This window comes from Arachis stenosperma, chromosome 9 (assembly GCF_014773155.1).
Source record: "Arachis stenosperma cultivar V10309 chromosome 9, arast.V10309.gnm1.PFL2, whole genome shotgun sequence".
NCBI classification, from domain to species: Eukaryota; Viridiplantae; Streptophyta; class Magnoliopsida; order Fabales; family Fabaceae; genus Arachis; species Arachis stenosperma.
The window spans coordinates 154,310,174-154,337,273 of NC_080385.1; the positions used below are offsets into that span (position 1 = coordinate 154,310,174).

Below are 27,100 nucleotides of genomic sequence, written 5' to 3' on the forward strand. Positions count from 1 at the left end.
AGAAGAAGAAGACGAAGAGGAAGAAGAACGGTTTAAAGCACGTTTTGAGCGTTAATTTTAATTGGATTTGTAAGGCTTACAAGCCTTAATCGCTTTGTATGCGAAGAATTTCTCATAATATAATATATTTGTGATTTTTGAAGTTGACTTGATTAAAATAATTATGCTACATGTATATTAAATATCAATTACTTATTTATATAGAATATAGGTTAAAATATAAAAAAATTAAAAATAAATTAAATAATATATATTTATACATAAACACATATAAACTATTTTTTAGTGTCCAAGTGATATTTTTTGAATATCAAATGATTGTGGATAAATAGTTCACGTCCCGGCATGACCAAATCCTTTAAAGGAAGAAGAATCTTTTGATGGAGTTGTTTTATAGTTTACAGTTTATACACACCATTTTCTCTCTTTATTTAGTATACAATCATAATCATAATCCAACCCTAGCTACTTATTAGCTTTTATTATCATTGAAAATGATTGAAAACCCGGTTTAATTATCTTTTACCTAGAAATGGAGAGAGAAAAGGGAAAAGAAAGAAAAAGATAAGTGGGAGAGGATTTACTTAGATATAATTAGAATGAGTAGTGGATATACTCCACAATTAGACATAACAAGTGGAATTGAACAGATTGATTCTTGTAGGATTCTAAAGATGGGATATCCATATTGGTGGTCAAACTTATTTCGTTTCAATTTCCATTCTTAGTTTCCTATATATTCCTCATCATCACCCTAACACAATGTTTATTGTTTAGAGAGATGATCCAAAGGCGAAGTTGGATTCTGTATATGTGAATAACTTCGCCTTTATAAAACCTCAATAATTAATTATAAAGCTTTGAAGCAAATATAAGAACTTTAGTAGACATATTATGGCAGGAGGAATTATTACATCAGCTTCAGGGGGAACCCATTTTGAGGCCAAGATTACATTTGCTGTCATAATTTCTTGCATAATGGCCGCCACCGGTGGCCTTATGTTTGGTTATGACATTGGAATTTCAGGTATTCTATTATGGAACATATATATATATATAGTTACAAATAAATAGTTAGGATTTGGGTTTAACCTTAAAATTTTTGGATGGTCAGGTGGGGTGACATCAATGCCTAGATTTCTGCAAGATTTTTTTCCAGAGGTATATATAAAGACAAAAGATACAAGAAGAAAAGAAAGTAATTATTGCAAGTACGACAACCAAAATCTACAATTGTTCACATCGTCGTTGTACCTTGCAGCATTGGTAGCAACCATAGTTGCATCTCCGGTGAACAGAACGCTAGGTCGGAAGCAGACAATGTTGGCTGCTGGATTTTTCTTCGTTGTTGGAACGGGGTTTAGTTCTCTAGCAAGGAGTCTCTTCATCCTCATCATTGGCAGGGTCTTACTCGGCTGTGGCGTTGGTTTCGCCAACCAAGCCGTCCCATTGTTTCTTTCAGAGATCGCTCCCACCAGAATTCGTGGGGCTCTTAACATCTTGTTCCAGCTTAACATCACCATTGGCATTCTTCTTGCCAACTTGGTTAACTGGTTCACTTCCAAGTAAGTAAATATATAAACTCTCCAATCCGATGCGAATCGAATTGTATATGGTCAAAATTTCAATCTGATCCGCACTAAATCTACAGTCATTTTGGATGACGATTCATGCATTTAATAAAAAAATAATTACATGTGTAGGATGCAAGGTGGAAATGGGTGGAGGGTATCACTGGGATTTGGGGGCATTCCAGCAATTTTGTTAACAATAGGGTCAATTATGGTAGAAGACACACCTAACAGTCTCGTTGAGAGGGGTTTTGAGGAATATGCAAAAGTTGTGCTCAAGAAGATTCGAGGCGTTGACAATGTTGACCCTGAGTTTGAAGAGATTCTCAATGCCAGCAAAGCCGCCAGAGAAGCCAAGGGCCGCCGTTCCGCTCCCTTCGGCGGCCTTCTCGTGCGCCACAACCGTCCTCCGTTCATAATCGCCATCTTCATGCAGGTGTTCCAGCAATTCACCGGAATTAACGCCATCATGTTCTACGCACCGGTGCTTTTCAGCACGTTAGGGTTCCACAGCGACGCTTCTCTCTACTCGGCGGTGATCACAGGAGCCGTCAACGTGGTTTCCACCTTGGTTTCTGTATACTTCGTGGACAAATTAGGGCGGCGCGTGCTGCTATTGGAGGCCGGAGTTCAGATGTTTGTGTCGCAAATGGTGATCGGAGCGGTTCTCATGAAGAAGGTCCAGGATTACTCCGATGACTTGGGAAAGGGGTATGCGTTTTTGGTGGTGGTTATGGTTTGCATGTTCGTGTCGTCTTTTGCGTGGTCGTGGGGCCCACTCGGGTGGTTAATTCCCAGTGAGACTTTTCCGTTGGAGACTCGATCGGCGGGAGCGAGTGTAACCGTTTTCGTGAACATGCTTTTCACGTTTCTCATTGCTCAGTCTTTCTTGTCCATGCTGTGCCGAATGAAGTTCGCTATTTTCTGGTTCTTCTCTGCTTGGGTGCTTCTTATGTCTTTGTTCACCATTTTCCTCATTCCGGAGACCAAGAATGTCCCCATTGAAGAGATGCAAGAACGAGTCTGGAAACGCCATTGGTTTTGGAAGAGGTTTATGGATCGGATTGAGGATTGATAATTGGTTCAGTTTCATGTATGAATGGGAATGTATAGTGATTAATTAGTGCATGTTGCAAACAAGTACATTAATCATGATTAGAAAGAATTTTAACGGGAGTATGTACACTTTAGTAGCCAAATTCTTTTATTCATTTATTTTTTGGATAAGATGCATGTAAAAGTATTATAGACAAATTAGTTAAAATAGAGATTTCATATAAACTAAAAGCATAAATCATTTAAAATTATACTATTAAAAATTTTAAGAGTTAATTTGCTTAATTAACAACAGTAACAATGTATATATCAATGTTTGTGATTGCATCATGATCATATAATCACATTATTTTACAAGAATTCTCAGGGGTTAATGCTTCTTTGATTGCAAAGCAATGTGATCACCAAATGGAAACAAAATATGGTGGTTACCGTTTATGATGACACTCACCAATAATTTGTTACAAATAAAAATACGAAAATAGTAATCAAGGCACCCACCAATTTTCTGTTGCAGATGAAGTGTAGTAGCAGCTAGCACATACCATAACAATACTATATGCCCCCAACATAACATTCTTTCCTTTCAAGGTTTACAACCAATATCATATTCCTTCAGAGTTAATTAAATTTATCAACTTTGGATTACCTCTTATAATTGTACACATGATAATTATATATTATTTTGTTATGTTTGAGAACAAAAATAGTATTATTATTTATACTAAATATAATGGAAATTGTTGTCTGTCACTTATGCATTCTATAAAAAGTTTCTAAATTTACACAAAATAGTAATTGAATGTATCTGAAAACAGTTGGAGAACTTTCCTTTTAACTGGGACCTACAGATGAATGCAGTGAGTAAGATAATGAAAGAGTGGGAAGGACCCACCCATGTCGTTTTGTTCATATTGGAAAAAGAGGTTCCCATCAAACCAATTAAGAAGACAATGACAAATATTAAATCCATTTACCATTCTTCAAGTTCCAACCTCCTCCAACTCCCTAAAAGGCCAAACTATATGTCAAAAAGTCAAGGATAATATATATATAAAGACCACAACCTCAGAGAAAACAAGGACAAGTTAAAAGAATCTCAAATACTACTTTGAAGAGCATAAAGTTAAACTGAGGCCATGGCTTTGGTAGTAGAGAGAGCTATGGTTTTGTTGATGGTGATGGCAGTGGCAACGGTGAAGGTGTCATATGGAGCTGTCTACAAGGTTGGGGACTCTGCTGGTTGGACTACCCTTGGCAACATAGACTACAGAAAGTGGTCTGCTCCCAAGAACTTCCAAATTGGTGACACTATCAGTAAGTCTTTCATTACTCTTAATTGAAATCAAGTAATATAATATGTTTATAAAATCATATGTTTATTTTTGTTCATTGTTGTCAAACACTTATATTAACGTTTGGAATTGTTCTGGAAAAAATGGAGGTGTCCTTTCCATAGTTCTGCTCCCACTTTTTAGAATTAGAACAAGACAAACAAAACAATCTTTACACTATTTTTCCTACAATTCCATGATGCCATTCTCTATCAGCATTCAATTTGGTATAAGAATGTCATAATCCTTGTATTGTTCTTGCTTTTCATCCATGGTGACCCTTTCTGTTTTCTAGTCTTGCTACTCTGTAGAGTCTATATTCTATAATTATATCATAAGTTTAGGGGAGGGCCCCTACATTGGACTCTTATTTTTCACTCAACCAAACCAAGCAATAATATTTTCTTTTTCTTATTCTTATGGCTTTTGTTATTTTAATAGCAAATTAGACTTGAGTTTTCATGATGATGTAGCATGACCCTACACACACCACTTTCAATTCCATCAAATTTTTTGTTCTTTGCTGTTCTGCACTAGCTTTATTGGATAGGATGAAAAGAAAGGAAAAGAACAGCAATGAATTCTTGAACGCACTGCTCAAAATCATTATAGCCACATAAAAAGCAAAAGAATTAAAGAACCAAAAGATTGATTGATTTTTTTTTTTTTGTTCAGTATTTGAGTACAATGCGAAATTCCACAATGTGATGAGAGTAACGCATGCAATGTACAAGACATGCAACACATCATCCCCAATAGCAACATTCACAACTGGCAATGACACTATTAAGATAACCAATTATGGTCACCACTTCTTCTTCTGTGGAGTCCCTGGTCACTGCCAAGCAGGCCAGAAGGTTGATATTAACGTGCTCAAGGTCTCCGCGGGTGCGCCTGAACCCTCAGCTTTGGCCTCCCCTGCAGTCTCTACCGGTGGTAGTGTACCAGCACCTTCCCCTAGCAATGCTGATGCCCCATTCATTGCTCTAAAGGGACCATTTGGAATCATCATGGGTTTGGGCATGGTACTCTTTGCACTTGCTTAACAAGGAATAGTGTTTTTTAGCTTTGGATTGTGGGACTTTTTGGAGTCTCTATAATTCCTTTGCCTAGATCCTAGGCACGTTTATACTTTTTTGAATGACAGCGAAAACATATATAGTAGCTAATTAGCCATGTTAAATACAATGTATTTTCCCTTTACATGTAGCTTGAAATAAACAAAGGTATTGTGAACATCTGAAGTTTCTCCCTTATAACACAAGTACACAACTTTTTATCTTTTCTTTTTTATCTCACTTGCTTTATAGTCATTGCAAACGTGCTAGTGATTAGTGAAGGGTTAGAAATAAAAAAGGATCTCTAGTTATCCAAATCAATACAATTCTCTAACTCCTTTACCACCAGAAAAAATAAAAAATAAAAACCCACAAAAATCCTATTCTCTTATTTGTACCTTTAACTAACCAATATCATCACTCTGGTCATAATCTACTAGTACTTTTAGGATCAAAATAACAATAATTAAGCCAGAAGTCTATCTTGATGATAAGTGGTGATGAACCACCGAATGAAGGAGACATCTTATGTTACCCAAAAACCAAAGAAAGAATGCATCTTATTATAATTGTAATAAATAATAATATACTATTCAAAAATCTAAAAGATAGAGAAGAATATGAACAAATCACGAGACAATACAACACAGCAAAAACATGCAGGAACTTTCCAGTTAGGCCAATGTTTCCAGTTTGCGGATAGGGAAGGAGATCCTCAACTTCACAATGGCTTTTGAGTAGGATCGTTTCTTGAAAGCTCATCGTACATATCAGATATTGCTTTGCCAAAGTATTCCCTAGCTTGAGGCCTCTTAACCTGAAAAGTAAAATGCACGTACACAGAACATGATTTCACTGCCACTTAACAGGTGAATCTCACACACTTGAAAGTCTGAGGAGTCAATGCTTACCTTGAATGTTGGTGTCAGAAGACCATTTTCTATCGTAAATGGTTCAGGCACCAAAGTAAGAGCTTTTACAAATTCAAAACCTCTAAGCTGCATAGCATCAAATAAGATACAGAAAACTAATTACTACTGAAACTGAGGTGTCTTGAAGTTGAAAACATTAAGTGAATAACTTATACTTACCTGAGCATCTCGTCCAACAGCATCCATATCAGCCAAGACAGCAGCCTTTGTTCGGGGATCATTGCAAAGTTGTGCTAGATCATTATGCTGCATCCATGCACAGAAAATAGGGATCATAAGTTACTTATTGGAACACACAGCTTTCAAAAATCAGCACCATCCCCTTAAAGGAAAAATAAAATAAAAGGAATAAATTTTGATGAACCTCCCTTGAAATTTGATATAAATACAGGATGGTACTCCCCTTTTATTCTTTTTCTAATTTCAAAATTACAAATGCGTCGGTTGCTTTAAGTCAAAACATATTTTAAACATACCGTGTTTAACCTATAAAACTTATAAATCTTTTATCAAAACTAAAAGGAGTTCTATTTAATTTATCGAGATAAACATACAACAACCATTTTACAAATAATAAAAAAGAAAGAAAGAAGCGCATGTGCATAAAAATAGGTACAAACACCACGAAAAGAGGCTATTTGTTACTTAAAAGTTAAACCAAATTTGGCTCCATGTCTATATGACTATATCCCTAGATCAATCAAATGATGCTAAAGTCCCCTGTCATAAATCATATTTACATTTAAACCTTATGTTCAAATCTCTTTTTAACAATGTCTACAAAATAGAGAATCAACTTCTTCTCTAGGCAGTTAAGGACTTTAGGTTATACATATGAGCCAAAGGATTTGATCTGATAGTTAACAATTAAACTACCTGAATGCCTTCTGAAGCAGCCCATGCTTTCATGGCGTCTGGATCCACCGCAACAATAGCGACCAAGGAAGCATTGAAGCTATCACCTATGAAACGAAACGAAGTATCAGCATGCTAGACAGGGATCAAAGTAGATAGACAGAGAAAATTAAACACAATAATATCATATTTCCTTACCATATACAAAGCATTGCCCAACAAACTTGCATTTGACATATACATTTTCGATTTTCTCAGGAGCAATGTACTCGCCTTGCGCCAACTTAAAGATATTCTTCTTCCTATAATGAAAACGAAAATCTTGATTTATATGCTCGACAAATTCAGTGAAAGGGATACGAAGAAATTCAGGAGTAAAATAGATCTTTCTGGATAAGACACTAGGGAGTTCTTGTATAACTTCTCACTACTATTGTTGTTGGTTTTTTTTTTTTTGTGTGTGTGGGGGGGGGGGGGGGGGGTGAATAGCTGACGCCTCTTAAGAAAACATGACACAGTATTCAGGTAAGATTGCCCACCCTGGATTTCATTGAATGATGACAAAAAAAAAAAGCTATTACCTACACTTAAACAAGAAGGAACAGAAAATAGAATCTCCTGCTTGTATATTACATGTAGCTAAGAAGTAGACAGGAAGATAGCAGTAATATGCTTTAGCTCATTTGTCTGAAGTCCAATATATAAAAGTTAAATGGAAGTAATGCTAAGTTAGAAGTCTTGCAAAAATGGCATTCATTGAACAGAGCACCTGAAGAAGATAATACTAAGGTTCATCTTAAAATGCATTGATAGTCTACTCAATGAACACAGCAGACGTGCAGCACAACGGGATTAGTATCACTCATTGATGGACAGTACTTTAAGAAGCCATGCTTTGTACTAAAACATATGAAATATAATTAGGATGGTACTATCTCACCTATCAATAATTTTGAGACGACCACCAGGTAACCACATTCCAATATCTCCTGTATGCAACCATCCTTCTTCATCAATCACTTCTCTCCTGCTCAATTTAATCAAAATTCAGGAAAATTTTAAACGAACAAGGTAAATCTCATAAAAGATATAAAAATCTCATTAAAAATATTAAAAGAAACCACAGAACAAGCAAGGTGGTTACGTCTGAACTTCATCTTTGTAATAACCTTGAAAAATAATGGGACCCCTGACACATATTTCACCACGGGGATTGGGCTGATCATCAGATGAATAGTTCATCTCTGGAACATCCACAAGTTTTATCTCTGAAATAGAACAAAACTATTAGCACTAGAACTCCAAACCCGCAGCCCAAATAAAATTCACTTTTTTACATTCATTTCAGATTAGGCAGGGGCAGGTAGAAAAATTGTTCCAATCCCATATTTTTATTTTATTTTATTTTATTTTTTTTGTATAATTATTGTCAACTTTCACATTTCCTTTAAGGTGATTAATCCAGGTCCTTTGAGTGATAAAGGTAAGAATCCTGAATCCACAAACTGATAAATCAACTTATCTCCCCCACTTTCTATATCTCTAAACTAAAAAATAACTACTAAACTAAACAATAAATATTAAGCTTTGTCCCATTAATTGTTAGATGAAGTCAGCTACATATATCAGACAATACCATGGCATCCTGTCACAAGTCATATTTAATTTAAACTATTATCATCTTAAAATAGTTGTCATATATACTCTATCCTGATCTCCCTCTATATTAAGCTACTTGACTACCGTCTATCTGATCAACCTTTCTCTTTAATGGTTTCTTTTATAGTCTTTCTTGAATCATGAATCCAGGGCAGAGAAAGCTATCTGATGTAAAATTCACACCAACTACTTACCACAAGCGGGATTAGCTGAGCCAACATGACCACAAAGGTTATCATCCAGATCCATACAGCTTATAATACAAGTAGTCTCAGTCATTCCATATCCTTCGGACACTCGAGCACCAAAGCAACTGTGCAGTTCACACGTCATGCAACCAAGAAAAGAATTCAAATCAAATAATAAGAGGACAATCCTTCTTAGCACCTGTGCAAAAACTTACATCTTTAAAAATTCCATGACATCAGGTGATAAGGGTGAGGCACCTGATGTCATCAAACGAACTCGTCCTCCAAGCTTTTCCTTTATCTTGTTGAAAACTAACCTGTCCCAAATGGGAGATGGGCTCTTTCCTGAAAAATATATTTATACACATTATATTACTGAAAATAAGTTTCATTTACAAGGATACTAAAGTTGAAAGAGACACAACTGAAGAGCCCACTCTTCTTGAGAATATGTTTGCGACAACTATATAAACAGGAAATTAATAACAACCATCAACAGAGGAAGACCGAAAAGTACAACTTTGATACAAGTATCAGCAGGATCAATGTTAATGGCACAATAGGGATCGGTTAAGTATTGTGACGAATAGGACAATGCAGCAATATAAATGCGTGTTATGCAGAAGATAGTTCATTGAGAATACAATTTACCATGAATTAGTGCCTGCCTTTTCGCATTGTAGGCAGCATTAAACAGCCTTTCCTTCAGACCACCAGATGTTTTAACAGCAGTCAAAATACTGCAAAAAGAGAAGGGAAAAAAGATTGAATGGCACAATGAAGTTGAACACGGGAAGCTAATATTTTGAAAGGTGTAGTTAAATGTATATTACTTTACCCAGCATATATTCTGTTGTATAGCCGAGGAACACTAACAAATATGGTAGGTTTTAGAGCAGCTATGTCATCCAGTAGTTTCATATTATCCTGCATGCAGATGGTAAAACCAAAGTGTCAGTTTCATATGAAAATATTGCAGCATATAGTGAGCCACTGATATCATTATCAAGTTAGAGTGCCTACATTACACCCTTTGGATACGACTCTTCTTCGGATCCTACGTTAACGCGGGATACTTATGCACTGGACTGCCCTTTTATACAGTGAAACAGATATAACCAATATAAAACCTACCTTTACACATCATACAAGGTTGGTTGTTGGTTTGATAATTTGCATGGGACATTAAAGGATATTAACAAATACAACGCTGTGATGTCTTTAATCCATGTAGCTAACGCTACCTAGTGGGAAAAAGCTTTGTTAAGTGTTAAGTGTAAGTGAGGGTTGCTGCATTGAGCTCCTAACTGGTGGGGTGTTGTAAGGGGAGAAGTAAGTGAACTTACTGACAGTGCAAGGAGAGAGTCTGTTTCAAAATTTGAACCCTCGACTTCCAAGTCACAAGGAAACAACCTTATTATCATGCCTAAGCTCGTGTCATGCACGGATAAAAACTTATTGATAACCAAGGAAACTATTATAAAATATTGTTATTTGCACATAACTTTTGACAGAGTAATGTGGAATTCCATGAAATGGCAATCATGAAAAATATGTTCGCCTCACAAAAATATATTGTTCCAATACAAAAAAGTCATTTTTCTTGCTGAATTATTATGTGAAAGCAAATAGCTATAAGCATCAGACTCATGCAATACAAATCTAAAGCAGCAATTACATAACTCAATCAAAACAAATAGAGAAGTAAGCCATCTCAAAGGAAGAAAGAAGCCTAATTTGTTCAAGGCTACATACCCCCTGGTAGAATCCCACAGCAATACCATAATATACAGTGAAGACCTGGTTAGCTCGTTCATAAATGTGAGCCAAAGGGAGATAAGATAAAAAACTGAAAATTGAAAGAATTTCAGGAAAAGACATTAGAATAAAATACCAAAAGAAACAACAACATCAAACAGTGCCTAATAAGTTATAGAGTACCAAAATGAGCTTACGTGTCAGAAGGACCAAAAACTTCATTTGAAGTGCACGTGCTCCCAGCCACACTTGCAATGAAGTTTCCGTGGCTCAAGACAGCACCCTGACCAAAATTTGTTTAGCAGAAACATGCAGCAGCAATGCTTTGTATAGATTCAAAGAGTTATCTGAAAACAATATACCAATATGGAAGCAAACGAGAGTTTCTTTTCAGGAGAAGTTATGTACCTTTGGGGTTCCAGTGGTACCACTTGTATAGCAAATGGTTGCAACATCATTGGGCTTAGGTGGGCAAAAGGGCTGAATATTACTGCTCCCCTATATCCAAATCCACAAACGATTTGGTAACGATATAGTAAATAGCAGGCAGATAAAATCAATCGAAACAGCATTCGCAAAAGAAACTATAATATTGATGCACCCCAATAGATAGAAGGAGCACAGCAGAAGTTTTACTTTCTAACAATTCCAGTGAAGCCTACATGTGGTATAATATGAATGCAATATGTATTGCTCATAAAGTTTACACTATTTGAGAGAAAACTACTAGTTTACCTGAGTAAATAGCTGTGAATATGTAATAACCTTAACTGCGGATGATGAAGGAATTGATGGAATTTGATCATCCATACCTCCAACTACCTGCATACAAACTGAAAATCAGCGAGGATATACTTTGATGTTGAATATTCAGCATGAGCATAAGTCAAATGCAGACGTACCACAATCAGACGTATAGTTGGAATCTCCGATAAGTAGCTCAGCAACTGCAAAGTCAGTTGACATATATAAGAAGGGGTTTTGTATGATAATTTTTACATTGGCATGATAATTTTAACATTTCAGTATCTGAATAAATTAAATTTGACAATAAAAACTATTGACAAGATATTGATATGCACTACTATTGAACTTACAATATGACAATAACAGAAGCGATATGCTAGATTAAGTATAAGTTGAAGCTCCGATATACTTACTAAATTTAATGTTTGAGGAACACAGAATACAACTTGTACAACAGCATGATGAACGATGTACTTGACAGCATCAGGACCTACAGAGAAAACAATTGCTCGCTATTAAATCTACAAGTTAGGCCAACGTAAATATGAAAGAATGTTCCCTGATAAATAAAAAACAACATACCTAGAGTATCATATAAAGGAACTGATATGTATGAGTATGCAGAGCAAGCATGATCAACAATGAGCCACTCAGGTCTGTTAATAAAATACAAACCAATGCAGGAGCCCTGCAAATTACCACGCCAACCAATGGTTAAATGATATCATGCGTAAAAATGGACAATGATGGACCACATTTATACAATCTAGCATTCACCTTCTCGATTCCATAATGTATCAAACCAGAACCTATTGCACTGCGGGCAGCACCCGCTTCACCAAATGTCATCCATTTGTACCTTAAGAGTGTAACAAGAACAGGAATGAGGAGAAGCATGTAAAAGAAATCTTGTGAAGAAATCAAGACAGGTCAGAAAACAGGTTGAAAATTGAGCTGCTTACTCCCCAACTGTTCCATCCACACGGACACGAGTTCCCAGATACTTGTAGTCTCGAAAAACTTCAGTTGCATGCCTATTATTAGAGTTTACCAACATTCATATCAATTTATAAGGCATAAAAAAATTCTTACTGAAGTATTGGAGAATTGGAGATTAATATTACTCATCTATATTCTATGATCTATCTTATGGAGCTGAATTAAAAAAACTTCGGATAAAAAGGAGTAACACTCACACAAAATTATCATGCAGGGTGCCAATTTCAGGATTATCAGGAAATCTGGTCACCAGTTGCAGAGGATGGCGTGCAGATCTACGGAAGAAAATCACAGTAATAATAATATCAGAGAAATGGCCCTAAATTGATGAAAAAAGACAAGAAGACCAAAAAACAGAGGAAGAGGTATACCTATACACGTTCCACTTTCCTGTCTGCAATTTCTCTGGGAGTACAACACTATAACCTTGTTCTGCTCAGAAGTAAACATCATAACTAGTGATATCAATAGCATGCCTGAGCAAGAAAGTAATTGCAAAAAAGTAACGAGGTAACACCAACAAGCCATGCACGTGAAAAGTTGGAGCCTGAAAATGATCAGCAGTTACAAATGTTTTGGTGAAGTTGCAACTAGTGATGTCAATATCACTGACATTACTTTATTAGATTCATCTCTGAATTTAATTTTAGATCCATCTTTGGGAATACAATACAATAAAGAAGTGTTAAGATTCAGAATTCCGAATGCATGACACCTACCTAGGTGATAATTAATTTCAAAGATGCGGAATAGTGGTCCATCTTGGGGGAAAAAGAAAAATATAAATTTATAAAAGGTCCCCACTGAATAACAACGATAATTTATCAGTGCACTCGGAAAAAGTGATAGCTGAAACTTTCACACCTTTTCTCTGGGAATAAACTTTACTCTTTTGAATTTCTGGATTTCGATTCAAATCTCACAAAGCCTTTTTCTACTGACTCGCAATAAAAAAAAAGTGAAAGAACTTTAAACAACACACTTATTTGATCCACTTTCTAAACGTAAACAACAGTAAGACATAAATTACAGTGATTAACTCCATTTATTAATCAATTAGTGTTTATTATTTGCTGGCAATGATAATAAAGAAGGACAAATCAGATTCATCCACAACAACAGAAACAAAGTAATATCACATCATTATCCTCATTGAGAGAGAGAGAACCTAAGGCGAACTCGGCGGCGGTAGGGGAAGGTTGGAGGAGAGCGGAGGGAGAACGGTGAGAGGAGGCGGCGGGGGTGAGGTGGTTGTTGATGGCTTTGATTCGACGTTGCGCAGCAGGTGCTGGATCCATCTTCGTCATCACCACGACGAACAGCGAGTGAACGACAATGTGCGATTCGCGTTTTGGTGTGAATGAACAAGTAGTGAACGACGATCAGAAGAGATCAAGAGAATATCAGATTAGTATTAGTTCAACTTTGAAGAATGAAGCTGCGCGCACATTAAGCTTTTTCCAACTACGTGGCGTCTTCCCATAATAATGATCATTATCATAATCATAATCATGCGTCATCGTTTTCACCTGCATTTAATTACTAAGTATGTGACCCCTCCATAACTATAATAACTATATTATTATTTTTTCTTAGCACTTAGAACTTTGACCATCGTGCATAGTTGAGTTTGTCCAAAGACATTATACGACAATTTCATTGGTGCTTTACTGCTTTATCATTTAAATTCGTTGTAAATGTCTATATTTATTTGTATGAACTTTACATGCATGTATTTGTAACTAAAATATTTTATACCAATATATCTTGAAAATAAAATGAAAAAAAAAAATTGACATCGTTTTTAAAGTATCAGTTTTTTAATCTTTGGAACACAGGTTTACGGCTGCAAGATTTGACAAACATGAAACTCGTTTACCATTAACCAAAACATTCTTTTTGCGAACCTGTCCAACTTCTTCTTTTCTTGAATTAGAATATGATGGGCTACTTCGTTGTTATGTGTGGAAAACGTGGGTTCAATCAGTGCCCGCCATATGTTGTTTTTGGAGACTGCTTAATTAAATCAATGTTATGTCGTAAATGATTTTTTTTGCATAGTTTATATTTTTTCCATCCAGTATCAATAGTGATAAAAGACCAGTATATTTAATAATTATATTTAATGGTATAAGATTATGTACTCCTTTTTTATGGTTAAATATTGACTAAATTTTAATAAAAGTAGTTAGTATTAACTCCTGAAACTTTCTCACCAAGTATTTACATGTTAACTATATAATTCAATAGATAAACTACGAATATACTAAATTAATTATCAAATCAGTCATTTGATATAAAATATATATTAAACAAAAATACTATTCATACACCAAAATCAACTATTAAAATCAGTCAACAATATATTTGTGTATAAATATATGTGTAGATTTAATTTATTTTCAATATATATTTGTATTTCAGTATATATTTTATTCTAGTAGATGACTTTAGTAACTGATTTTGATGTACACTTAACATAGTCGTATATTAAAATACAAAATATACTTTAAAAATAAATTAAATAATATTTTTAATAATTCAATTGGAAAGTTGTAACCATTTTGCTAAGTTGGCGGAGTTATATGATAATTAAGACTATGTGCTATAATATTTAGTCATTATTACATATAATACTGATTATACAATGAACTGGAATTATTCAATCAAGCTTGGTATGTATTGACCTGTTCTATTGTATCCATTATTATTATTGTATTATTATTAATTTTACATGTCTCATTATATACTTAAATTTTATTTATTATCATATCATATATTTTAGTATCACAGTCTCCATATGATACCTACATCCAATACTCCCCATCCATGTAAAGATTTCCATGATAGATTACCAAATCTCTGCTTTTCATTTGGTCGCATAAACTCTCCTAACATGTATTAAATTGTATGAATTCCTGTCTGGTGCTTAATCCAAAAATGAGTTTCCAGCCAGAATGTAGCAATAAGAAAGGATTCCCGATGCACAAGATTCAAAATATTTCAGTAAACATTTAGTGAACTTCTATAAATTCGATTATGTAAAGTCTTATATCGTGAAACCATTTCTACAAGATTAATTAAAACAGAATTTGACACCTTGGAACCCCAATGATGGAAATGTTCCTCCTCAACTAGACTAGACGCCCTGGTTGGTATAGATGACAATTCAAAGTATATCACACTGCATTGCACCAAAGAAATGTATGCAAAGTGTGATCCAGGTTTGATAAAAATATACATGAGATGCTGAAACACTAGGAAAACCATAGGTCACACCTTTCAATCTGTAATCTGCCAAATTATTTATCAAACTTCCCAACACTGATTATCTGTGGCTCATACTATTTCAACTCTGCGACATTTTGACTATGTACTTAGAATCTACTCTACAAGGTAAATGCTATCTTGTTCTTTTATACTTTCAGAAGAGCTCCAATAATTGCTGCGAGACATCTGCAACAAGGTGAGATTAATCATCAGAAAATATTAAATACAAAACTATTTTTCGCAGCTGAAAAAGTAGGCCGACAGCGATTCAAGAAGATACCTTCCAAAATAATAAAGATCGCTCAATTTTTAACTGCATAAGATTTATCCTAATCTTGATATTGAAAAAGGATGTGGGATGAGGTTACCTTGAAGAATGGATGGTGTTGTCTGGAACTCTTGCCAGATGTTCCGATCAGCAGCAAGATCCATGTTGAGAAACTTGGCAGCAAGATATGCAGCTCCAGCAGCAATATGTTCAGGTTTAAATTGAAGCCAAAGAGAACTCCGAAGCCTGCAATACATGTTTCGGCATCAGAAGGTCATTCAAGACGAATAACTACCGCCAGCATTGGTCAACACAAATAGCTAGAAATAGGCAAACTAACCATCCGAGGCAACAATAATAGAAGATTTCTGGACAACTTAGCATATGATTCTACCATGACAGATCAAGTCAGCTATTACAATAAGCAGGGAATATAAACTTAGATCATACAAACATATTCAACATTCCTACCAAGTGAAAAGCACAAATTTATTAACTTTTCTTACCAACTATACAAGCAGCAACTCAGGAAGAATAATATTCCAAGAATCTGTGCAGGATTGCTGATATACCAAACTATAGCAATATCTTATACTCATTTAGAGAACATACTTCCAGGATCAAATCTGCTGTAGGGGCTTTAAACTCCCAAAGTACATGCAATTAAAATGAGAAAGCATGCATGTAGCGCTGCAAATTGCAAACAACTGAATCTTTCAAAGCTAATGCCAATGCCACATCTTCTGCTCAACATTTTGACCTGACGACTCTTGCTATCATGCATTCATGCACATTGGAATGCTTATTATGAATGCAACTTATTCCACACTAAACACCAGCCGCCTAAGATATCAATTGTTCCATTTCCCAAGGAACAGGGATAAAACAAAACAGGAGCAAACCTCCCTTAATTATCATCATGGAGTACATTATAATTTTCAGAGAAATTGTGCAGAATTTTCTGGAGCATTAAAAGTGCTACAAAGGGAAGTTTTTTTTTTGTTTTTAATTTTTTTTAAGGTGCTACACAGTTCTCAACACAATACCATATAAATTGCGAAAAACTAAAGCAATGGTCAATGGAGATCCAGAATTCATAGTGCTAACAGACTCAACATTGATGAGCAATAACAAAGATTAATAAATTATTTTCTTTTTGTCAAATATATAAGCATATGCTTAAAAGAAGCAGAGCCACCAGTGAACCACTCAGGCTGCCCCACTCATTAAAAAATGTGTGGGGTGGCTTTTACCTTGCTTATTATTACAGAGTTTGAATTAAGTTCCTCTGAAAAAGAATTTGGATGTTTAGTTTGTTAAGCTCTCACAAACTGGTTCATAATAGATCAATTTCTTTGATATTTTATTTATTTATTTGGTTTACGTATATTGCTAAATAATAAGCATGTAAAAATGGAACTAAACCTTTAAAAAATACATCTCTTCAGCAAATAAATACATTTTTTCATAACAATCAAATCCAGAAAAATGGCAGCATGCATTTGATGTCCTAGAACCTAAAAATGATGACCTTGATATGGCTGATTTCTTTTCGACTACAGAACCAGTACTCTATTCAATAAGCAAATTTAGGAACTTTTAAAATTAAGAGATCAACTATTACCAGATGAACAGAAACATAAACGGCACATGTTTGTCTTACAAACACAGGAAAACCACTAAAGTAAAAGGAGTTAGACATCTAGAACTGCAAACACACGCTAGCCAAGCATCTAGGCTTTGCCTTTGAGTCATCTACCCCTAAATATACGACACACATCCATAATGGATTTCAATTTGGGAGGTTCAACATCTACATTTCGAAATAACCTAGGTTTACACAAAGGATGAACAGACCAATTCCAAATCATGAACAATGCTCGTATATCACAATTGGATCCCTGGGAATGCTACACTAAAGAAACTTTTTCAAAAATGGAATTAAGAGTCTGACAATTTTAAATAGCCATATATTACTTTCTTCTTCCTGTAATGAAAAATACCCATTCCCATTACAAACTTAACCGGACCTAACCTTGGACAAAGAAACTAGAAAACAAATCACTTGAACAGATGAAAAATCAGTACAAATTTTTAAAAATAATATTCATCATTTAGAAGTTATTAAAGAATAAAATATGCACGCACGCACACACACACTCACTCTTACACTAAAGTCTAAACTGGGATAAAAGAAATAATTTCAAAATTTAAAACACTCGTGGAAGAGAAAGCTGTCCAAACTATTCCATTTGATTGACCAACAAATTCAATGTGGTTGGAGAATGGGGGAATTTAGGACAACTTTCACAAACCAAAGAAATTTTAATTATAAGATAGCATTAACAGCTATCACTAACCAGTTACTAGAACACGTGAAAAGCTTCATTTTTTTAAGAAACAAAAAATAAATGTACCAGAAAAAAGGGATAATAAACAAAAATTCAGTATCAGCATAGGAACTGAGCAGGAAAGACATCAACATCTTGTCAACTAAGGAATGACATGCTTTTTTTTTTTTCAGGATAAGAAATGACCCAGACCATATCTGAATTGTTGAAAATTTTTGTTGGTTTTTTCAAATAATTTCTAATTTGTATGACCATCCAACCCATTTTACTAAAAAAAGCAATGTATGATCTCCCAATCCATTTGACTGGCTATGATCTTTCTTTTTCCCTTTCAACAAACAACTTAGTCCATGCTTCAATTTTGGACTATTTGAAATTTTTTGTTGGTTTTTTCAGATCATTTCTATGATCTCCAACCATTAATTAAAAGAGCAAAACCATTTCTAAGATCTTTCAACCCTTTTTAGCTGAGACTTCTTTTTTTCCAGGACAACAAATGACTCGGTCCATTTATGAATTTTGGTCTGTGTGAATTTTTTTGTTGGTTTATTTCAGATCATTTCATGATCTTCCAACCCTTTTACTAAATGAGCAACAAGAGCACATTCAGCTCAAGGTCATCGGCAACTACAAGGCATTGGATGGAAAATCTGGATTGGGGCTCCTGTAGCTATCTCGGGTAGCCCCAATAAGATTCCATGGGACATATTCAGACTAAAGCAATCCATTAGACATCAGCAGTTCAACTTCAGATGTAAAACAAAACTTTCCATGAACAGCATATCAATCCGCCAGCTAAGAATATCATATAGGCCAGCACGCTAATCTTGTGAATATCCTGCAATTATATGCATGCCAAAAGAATCAATATCCCATGACAGAATACATACACAGATGTTGGACTAAAGAACAACATTTTGAGAATCAACACTATCTTGCACCAAAATTTAGAAGGGTAAAGACCAATGTATCTTCCTCAGCCAATAGATCTCCAGACCTCAAGACATGTTATTGCTTGAGGTTTAACACACCCAGTGCCCCACATGAGCTGTTTACTAAACTAGTAATTTTCATTCCAATCACTGTATTAGATAACAGGAGGCAAGTCAGAAACCAATGAAAGGGCACTCAAACAAATTGAATGTCTAAAAGCATTGAACCAATTTGACATGAGTCAATCAGTTCTCTTCTTAAAATAAATGGTATAAACAAACATCACTGCAGCAATTGTAGAAGGTACAGGATTAAGAGAAGAAAACTCACCCTTCACTGACCAGGTTTAAAGCCAGGTTCACCAAAATGGTCTTTGATAGACCTAATTTGTTAAGAACAGATGTAAGGGGTGCATATGGATGTTGCACATTGAGTTCAAAATTTAGGGTAGTCAGAATCAACTGTTCAGCCTCAAACAATCGCTCACGATACTGTTCAAACCAATCCTGCGACACAAATCAATTCAGTACAATTGCAAATTACTATCTGTTAAACTAGTATTCAATGGCAATATAAAGAGATTAAATATCATCTTAATAGGCAATCATTTTCATGCTTGATTTTACGAACATATCGGGCATAGCCACGTAAGAGGTGATGGAGTCTAGACTATTTAATATTCTCTGGATATCTTCCACAAGAAACATAATATATAGGAGACAATTTTGGGCAGTCAGAAGTATACTCACAATAGGAAAAAGATAGGACAACATAGTAAAATCTTGTTTATGTAAGATTTCACTAGATGCCCGCAAAACATTGTTCAAAGGGCGTGGCGATTCCTCCGACTTTGCAGCTAGGAAAAGGGCAGCAGTAGCAATCAACTGTAGCACAACACAAAAAATTAAAAAACATGGAGCTTGAACCATTTACATGATATAGAATCAGACCTACTTGCATAGAATCAGACCACGGATGTCGCTATCTCTGAAACATTTAGTAAGGAACATAAAACATGCCTTAAAATTTAGAGGGAAATAGAACTCACAAATCTATCATGGCAGGCATGCGATCTCCGAACAAAAAATCGGTGGCATAGAACCATAGCCGTCCCAATGGTAGTTTGAGGCCTGTTAAAAAATCATGTCATGCTTTCACATTGGCACAAAATAGTATCATGCAATGAACTAAATCCATAACAACAACATCGCAAGCATATATCTAATGAAGTTTTCAACCCCACCACTGGGACAAGGGCAGCTATAACCATGTCAGATAATATGAGTGATGAGTCTTACAGTTCAAGCCGCATTCCAAGGTTCTGGAGGTAAGCACAATAGGAGTACCGCAAGTGTGTTTCGTGACGCACATCAATGCCATCTTTTCTTGATGGAGAATATCTGTCAATCTCGTCCCTTGACATGAAGGATGGCTTATCATCTTCAAATATAGACCAATCAAGCTGCAAGCTAGCAGATGTTGATGTATCCGCATTGGATCTTGTAGGAGGAGCTTGGAAATTGGCTGATGAGAAATTGTTTTGGACAGTATATGGAAGATAGTACATCTGGCTATCTTCCCAAGCAGGAGCTGCATATTTTCTCCTTTTCAAGGATGCTGGGACAGCATCGTACTTAGCATAATTAGCATGATCAGCCCTGTAAAAATTATAGTTGTCACCATGGTCCCCAAAATTTGCCCAGTTGTTATTCTGAATATTATAGTTCCGGTGATGATAATCATTCCTGCTCCTTTTCCTATTATTGTTGCCAAAGTTGTTACCGTCATAGGTGGACCTATAACCTCCGTGTAGATGTCTTCCTTCTGGTTCAAAATTCCGCACAAAAGACATAATTCCTGGAAAAATCATATAAACCGCCAAATTTAGACAGAAAATTGCATGTTTCCTTTCAAGTATTTGCTACAATAAAATTTCAATTTCATGACGACCAGTATTTGTCAAAGATAACAAATTCTAGCTGGAACAAATCAAATCAACGTTCTATGATCTTATAATTATTAATAAACCATACATCTAAAGGTAATTCGCATGATCATGGAATATGTAGCCAAGAAATTTTTATCTTTGGGATTTATTAAGCTCAGGAAAAGAAAAAGCCAGCTTGAATTCACGAACAACAACGCAAAAAGAAACACATAATTTACATGAGATTTAATCAAGCAGATCTCGTGCAACAAAAACAAATACAATTCAAGAATCAGAACCTCAGAAAAAGATAATCGAAAGAGAAGATAAATGAAAGGAGGTAAATATACCTGAGTAATCAGCGAAGCCGATCTGGTGAAATCAGCAGAGAAATTACTTGATTTCAGATTGGATATTGGAGATCGGAATTAGGGTTTTGAGGAAGAAAAGATTGGGAATGGAATTGAAAGGTAGTAGCTTTGTATTTGAAGGTCAAAAAGGAAGAGGAGGATTGTCTAAAACGGCAAACATTATCTACGTTTTAAAAGTTGGGTCAGGTTGGAGTAATGGAGTTAGTATCCAACCGGATCCAAAATTATTAACCCGTTTAAACTTTAAAGAAGAAAATATTAAATATGTACCATTTAAAACTAGCACTTATATATTTCAAATAGGAAAAAAATAAACTTTCATCAAATTCATGTGATAAAAGTTTTTCATAAATATTTAATTGTACCATTGCTATATTTTATAATATCAATAAAAAATTTGTTTTTGAAAACTCCATATAACTTTTAACATTTTTGCATCATAATATAAATACTTTAATAAGAGGTTAATAACAATGTGTAACAATAATAGAAGCTTATATCAATTGACCAACAAATTAAAAGTGTGTTTGAATATTATGACATATATTTATATATAATACATATTAGAAAATGAATATATATTGAAAAGTGTGAAACAATAAACATAGGTATAAGGTTTAATAAAAAAATTTTAATTTTTATTATTTTATTTATTTTATTTTTTTTATTTTTTTTCTTCTTATGATGTTCTATTAACGAGTTTTCTTATAGATATTTATTCAAGTGGGAATTTAAAATTCCTCATCTCAGTGCTCTACTAGGGTTTAGCTACTCTATTAGGGTGTTAGGCTGCCAACTGAGGTTCTTGTGAGAATTTTAAAATTCTCATCTCAGTAGAAATCTCTTGGATCGTAATTATAGTTGGGAAGGGAAGTGATTGAGATGGCTAATAAAGAGGAGAATGATAAGCTACGGAGGGAGGGAGTAATCCTATTTGACTCAATCGATGTTGAAGGGGGTTTGGAAGAATGTAGGAGAAGCCTAGTGGGAAGATTGCTTACGGATCGTTTGTTCACTATTGGTACAATAGATCCTGCCATGACAGCTATATGGAGACAGCCGGAGGGAATAAGAGTGATAGATCATGGTGAAAATATTTTCCAGTTCTTTTTTGAGAAGGAACAAAACTTACTCCGAATAGAAAAAGAGGCTCCTTAGTTGTTCAAGAATTATATATTCAATGTCAAATGGTGGTATCCAGATATGGAAGTAGCAACAGAAGATTTCTCAACAGTCCCAATTTGGATCCAACTATGGAGACTACCAGAATATTGTAAAGCAAAAGAATTGGGAAGGAAGATTGGTAACTCGATGGGAGAGGTGCTAGAGGTGGGGTTGTTTCTAATGAGAGGAAGGGAGACCAGAATTATTAAAGTCAGAGTCGATCTAGACATTACAAATAAGTTAAAACAGGTGATAAAAAGCGCAGGGCCAAATAAGAAGATTATGGAGATTCGACTGAAATATGAAAGAATTGGAAGTTTCTATTTTCTTTGCGGTCATCTAGGTCATGAACTCAGGAACTGTTCCAGTAACCTAAGTATGGATAACCATGAGGGGGATAAGGAGGAGAAGTGGGGGTAATGGCTGAGGGCGGACCAGGTGGGGAGAAAGATAGAATAAATGAAGGAGAACCCCAATTTTAATCAACAAAAGGCGGGCTGGCAGAGTAATGATCGGCGCAAAAAACCAACCCCAGTTAGTCTGCTGAGAAGTCTCGCTGGTCTCTCAATAGAAGAAAAGGAGAACTTTAGTCAATTGAATCAAGGAGAAACATTGGGTGTGGTATTAATGGAGAATGTGAAAGAAGCTATTTCAGATTCAACTAATGCTATTGAGAAGGCTATAATAACGAAAGACACGACAACAATTCCAATTGTAGAAATGAGAGCTAACCAAGATGATGGGGCGTTTAATATCAACATACTTGGCAACAAAAAACAAAAGCTGAAACACTTAACTAGGAAAGTGGAGCCGGGAAAGAGTTCTGTTGTTGGAATTAAGAGGAGAAGTAGCGAGATTGAAACGGAGGCAGAGCATGAGGATATCGAGGCAGCTGAAACGGGAGAGGGTGCCAACCCACAATTGGCACCCAAGGGTCAATGAAGATGTTGATGTGGAATTGTAGGAATTTGGGGAAGACCCTTACAATTCACAATATACAAGGGATCAACAGATCTCATTCCCCCGAAATGATGTTCTTATATGAAACAAAGAACAACTCTTCGTTTGTTACAAGGCAGTGTGAGAGGTTGGGGTTTCCGAACAGTTTTTGTGTGAATCCTATAGGAGTTGTTGGAGGTTTGGTGCTAGCATGGCAGACTGAGGTGCAGATTAATATCATGGAATCAGCAAGCTTCTTTATCTATTTCAAAGTTTTGGATACTAGCAGAAACAAATTTTGGAATGTGATTGCAGTGCATCTGCATAATGAAGAAAATCAATGGAGTAGGCAATTTTATAAGCTACTCCAAATTCTCAACTCGAGAGAGGAATTATTCTTAGTTCTGGGAGACTTTAATGCTATTCTAGCTCATCATGAGAAGGAGGGAGGGAGGCCTAAAGCAACTAGTTCTGTTGAAAAGTTTCAGAACTTTCTTGATGGTGGCAATTTAAGTGACTTGGGGTATGAAGGAATTAAATACACGTGGAACAACAGGCAGTTTGGAGACTCTTTTATCAGAAAGAGGTTAGATCGTTGTCTGGTTTCTAATCATTGGAGGCAGGATTACCCAACAGCAAAAATTCTACATTTGGAGGATCAAGGGTCAGATCATAGACCTATTCTTTTAGAATCAGAATTGCAGGGTCGGAGGCCAAAACGATGTTTCCACTTTCAAAAAAGGTGGTGTGGGGATGAAGAGATGGCTACTATGGTAACAGATGCATGGAAGACAGAATACTCAGATTCTCCTATGTTTAGGCTATTCAATAAACTCAAACAATGTCGGCATAACATTATTGAGTGACTGAAACTGAAGCCATGCAACTCGGCTAAGATAATATAAGAGACCAAGCAAAAGTTAGAAGTCGAGAAACTGAAGGGGGCCGGAGCCAACAAGCAGCAGATTCTCATCTTTGAGGCAACTCGAGAAGATGCTTATGAAAAAGAAGATAGGTATTGGAAGGAGAAATCTAGAGTCAATTGGTTACAATGGGGAGATCAAAATACGAAATTTTTTCATTCTAAATTTTGTTCAAGAAATAAACACAACAAGATTGAAAAGCTCAAAGATGAAAGCGGTCAGTACCAATCAGAGACGAAAGAAATTGGCAGAATAGCCCAATAATTCTTTGAAAATTTATTCACAACTTCGAATCCGATTGACCCGGAGGAGACTCTGGAAGGTATAGAGGTTAAAGTGGATAGAAAGGAGAACAGAATTCTCACAAGGCCGATCTGTGATAAAAGAAATCAAGTGTGCAGTCTTCTCTATTAACCCATTCTCAGCACTAGGAGAGGATGGGTTCACGGCAAAGTTTTATCAATTTTACTGGAGTATTATTAAAGAAGATGTAACTATGGCTGTCAGAAGTTTTTTCTTAGGGGGAAAGATGTTGCGTTCCCTCAATCACACCCAAATTTGTTTGATTCCAAAGGTTCCAGGGGCAGATACTATAGGGTAGATCAGACCAATTAGTTTGAGCACGGTCTTCTACAAGATAATAGCCAAAATTCTGGTGCATAGGATGCAAGGAGTGATGGATAAAGTAATTAGTGGGAACCAAAGTGCATTTATCAAAAGGCGGTTAATTAGTGATAACATATTAATAGCCCACGAATACATGCATTACTTGAAGAATAAGAAGTACGGCGAGTACGACTTAGCTCTTAAACTTGACATGAGCAAAGCCTATGACCGGGTTAAATGGAGTTTTGTGTGGGAGGTTATGAAGAGGCTTGGTTTTTGCAAAAAATGGATAGACTGGATGAAGGAATGTGTTACGACAGTTTCTTACTCTGTTACTGTGGAAGGACACTCTCACGGCTTGTTTAAGCTAACAAGGGGACTTCGACAAGAAGATCCTCTTTCCCATATCTATTCCTAGTCTGTGCAGAGGGTTTATCTTATCTGCTCCACAGAGGAGAACAGAGACAACAATTTTCTGGATTTAAATTAAACCGGAGGTGCCCTACAATCAGTCATCTCTTTTTCGCAGACGACTCCATCCTCTTTAGTAAAGCAAATGTTCAAACATGCCAAAGATTAATGCAAATCCTACAAGACTACACCAGAGTTAGCGGCCAGATTGTTAACCTGAATAAGTCATCAGTCTTTTTCAGTCAAAATACTCTTTAGCAGATCCGGACAGAGCTTGCACAACTCCTTCAGGTTCCACATGTTGGAGCCCAAGATAGATATCTGGGTCTACCTGTAATTATGTCACGATCAAAACGGAAAACCTTTAAATACATAGAAGAGAAGACTGCGAAGAAACTGAGCTGCGAAAACGATCGCTATTATCAATGAGTGGGAGGGAAGTGCTGATTAAAGCAGTGGGGACTACGATTCCTATTTACACATTAAGCTACTTTAAGATGCCAGAATCTCTCCTAGAGAATATTCAAAGAAAGATGATGCTGTTTTGGTGGGGCCAAAGAGGTGATGAAAGAAAGCAGCAATTGCTAAGTTGGAACACTGTATGTCGAGACAAAAGTCATGGGGGACTAGGATTCAAAGATCTCAAAGCTTTCAATCTAGCCATGCTAGGCAAACAAGGCTGGCGGTTACTCTCTAAGACAAATTCTCTAGTTTACAAGGTATTTAAAAGTAGATATTTTCCTTTCTCCAATTTCTTAAAAGCCCTACCAAGTAACAACCCTTCTTAGGCTTGGAGAAGTATGCTAGAAGGCAGGAAGGTTATTGAAAAGGGTATTAAATGGCAAGTGGGGAGTGGCAGTATGATTCCTATCTTTGAAGAGCCTTGGGGTGATAACAAAGAAAAGATTCAGAGATCCCAATTAATTAATCCCAACCACAACCTACAATGGGTGAACCAATTGCTGCTTCCAGACGAAAATTGGAATATACAGCTCATCAAAGATAGTTTTTCCCCACTATAGCTCAGTAGATTATCCAAACCCAAAGAATAGAGCAACAAGATAAACTGATTTGGGCAAAAGACAGAAGTGGTACTTACAAAGTGAACTCAGGATACCGAATTGTATTTCAATTTTTTCACTCGCCAATAGAGTTCCTCTCGGAAGTCTTCAAGCAAAAAGATGTGTGGCAATCGATCTGGTCCTTACATTTTCCAGCAAAGGTGAAGGTATTTTTGTGGAAAACTATTCATGGTGGACTCCCAGTTAAACTCAAGCTGCAGTCCAGGTTTTCGAATGTGAATCCCCAGTGTCCTAGATGCATAAATGAACCAGAATCAATTATTTATTGTTTAATTCATTGCCCTCAGGCTGAGCAAGTATGGAGAAAAATTGATAATTTTGGCTTACTTGGGCATACCACAGTGTTATGAAAATGGTGGAGGGAGATAGTAATTCGATGCGGTGGTGGAACCCAATGAAAACAACGACAGAGCCTTGCTGCAATCACCTTATGGAAGATTTGATTGGCGCGTAACTTGCAAGTCTCGAACATAAAACGATCTCATGTGTTGAAGTTGTTAAAGAGGCCAGAAAGCTCATGGAGGATTTCTTTTCCAGCAGAACCCTCGTTGCTAATTCCCTCTTCCCCAATGTTATTTTCTATTTGTTTATTTCTTTCTTAAAGTTAATTTTATCTCATGTTAATCAATGTAATTGGTGGAACCATCTTCTTCTAGTGTTGTCCTATTTTGGACCGTCTATTTCAACAAATCAATAAA

At 35.8% G+C, this 27,100-nt stretch overlaps 5 protein-coding genes across 13 annotated transcripts; 3 read left to right on the forward strand and 2 right to left on the reverse strand.

Moving 5' to 3' along the window:
- Window positions 1-894: 894 nt before the first annotated feature.
- LOC130951961 (sugar transport protein 13-like) lies at window positions 895-2,669 on the forward strand. Its single transcript, XM_057880722.1, has 3 exons — window positions 895-1,027; window positions 1,115-1,565; window positions 1,704-2,669. Exons 1-3 carry the CDS (start codon window positions 895-897, stop codon window positions 2,644-2,646), a joined length of 1,527 nt encoding a protein of 508 aa, XP_057736705.1. The 3' UTR covers window positions 2,647-2,669.
- A 1,012-nt stretch (window positions 2,670-3,681) lies between these two features.
- On the forward strand, window positions 3,682-5,225 carry LOC130950707 (mavicyanin-like). The gene is made up of 2 exons (XM_057879269.1): window positions 3,682-3,944; window positions 4,637-5,225. The coding sequence occupies exons 1-2, from the start codon at window positions 3,767-3,769 to the stop codon at window positions 5,005-5,007; spliced, it is 549 nt and encodes a 182-aa protein (XP_057735252.1). The 5' UTR covers window positions 3,682-3,766; the 3' UTR covers window positions 5,008-5,225.
- Window positions 5,226-5,485: 260 nt separating this feature from the next.
- LOC130950706 (long chain acyl-CoA synthetase 6, peroxisomal-like) lies at window positions 5,486-13,825 on the reverse strand. Of its 2 annotated transcripts, none has more exons than XM_057879267.1 (23): window positions 13,326-13,825; window positions 12,529-12,589; window positions 12,355-12,432; window positions 12,121-12,192; window positions 11,936-12,017; window positions 11,741-11,846; window positions 11,572-11,648; window positions 11,314-11,358; window positions 11,147-11,233; window positions 10,820-10,909; window positions 10,609-10,694; window positions 10,409-10,502; window positions 9,492-9,580; window positions 9,305-9,393; window positions 8,869-8,998; window positions 8,660-8,778; window positions 7,951-8,074; window positions 7,747-7,833; window positions 7,005-7,108; window positions 6,828-6,913; window positions 6,111-6,197; window positions 5,931-6,017; window positions 5,486-5,836 (listed from the first exon to the last, which is right to left on the reverse strand). In XM_057879267.1, exons 1-23 carry the CDS (start codon window positions 13,462-13,464, stop codon window positions 5,741-5,743), a joined length of 2,115 nt encoding a protein of 704 aa, XP_057735250.1. In that variant the 5' UTR covers window positions 13,465-13,825; the 3' UTR covers window positions 5,486-5,740. The 2 variants fall into 2 exon arrangements, with proteins under 2 accessions (XP_057735250.1, XP_057735251.1); XM_057879268.1 differs by having other exon boundaries at window positions 12,529-12,704; window positions 13,326-13,822.
- A 1,322-nt stretch (window positions 13,826-15,147) lies between these two features.
- LOC130948750 (cyclin-T1-4-like) lies at window positions 15,148-21,483 on the reverse strand. 8 transcript variants are annotated; one of them, XR_009073191.1, is made up of 9 exons: window positions 21,257-21,483; window positions 20,278-20,836; window positions 20,028-20,109; window positions 19,729-19,863; window positions 19,310-19,485; window positions 16,202-18,884; window positions 16,036-16,107; window positions 15,796-15,941; window positions 15,148-15,613 (listed from the first exon to the last, which is right to left on the reverse strand). XR_009073191.1 is itself a non-coding variant. In XM_057877608.1 (7 exons), exons 2-7 carry the CDS (start codon window positions 20,829-20,831, stop codon window positions 15,582-15,584), a joined length of 1,125 nt encoding a protein of 374 aa, XP_057733591.1. In that variant the 5' UTR covers window positions 20,832-20,836; window positions 21,257-21,483; the 3' UTR covers window positions 15,148-15,581. The 8 variants fall into 8 exon arrangements, 1 of the variants encoding a protein (XP_057733591.1); XR_009073195.1 differs by lacking the exon at window positions 16,036-16,107 and adding an exon at window positions 19,044-19,128; XR_009073194.1 differs by lacking the exon at window positions 16,036-16,107 and adding an exon at window positions 18,988-19,128.
- A 1,896-nt stretch (window positions 21,484-23,379) lies between these two features.
- On the forward strand, window positions 23,380-24,246 carry LOC130950165 (uncharacterized). The gene has a single exon (XM_057878702.1). It carries the CDS (start codon window positions 23,380-23,382, stop codon window positions 24,244-24,246), a length of 867 nt encoding a protein of 288 aa, XP_057734685.1.
- The last annotated feature ends 2,854 nt before the right edge of the window (window positions 24,247-27,100 follow it).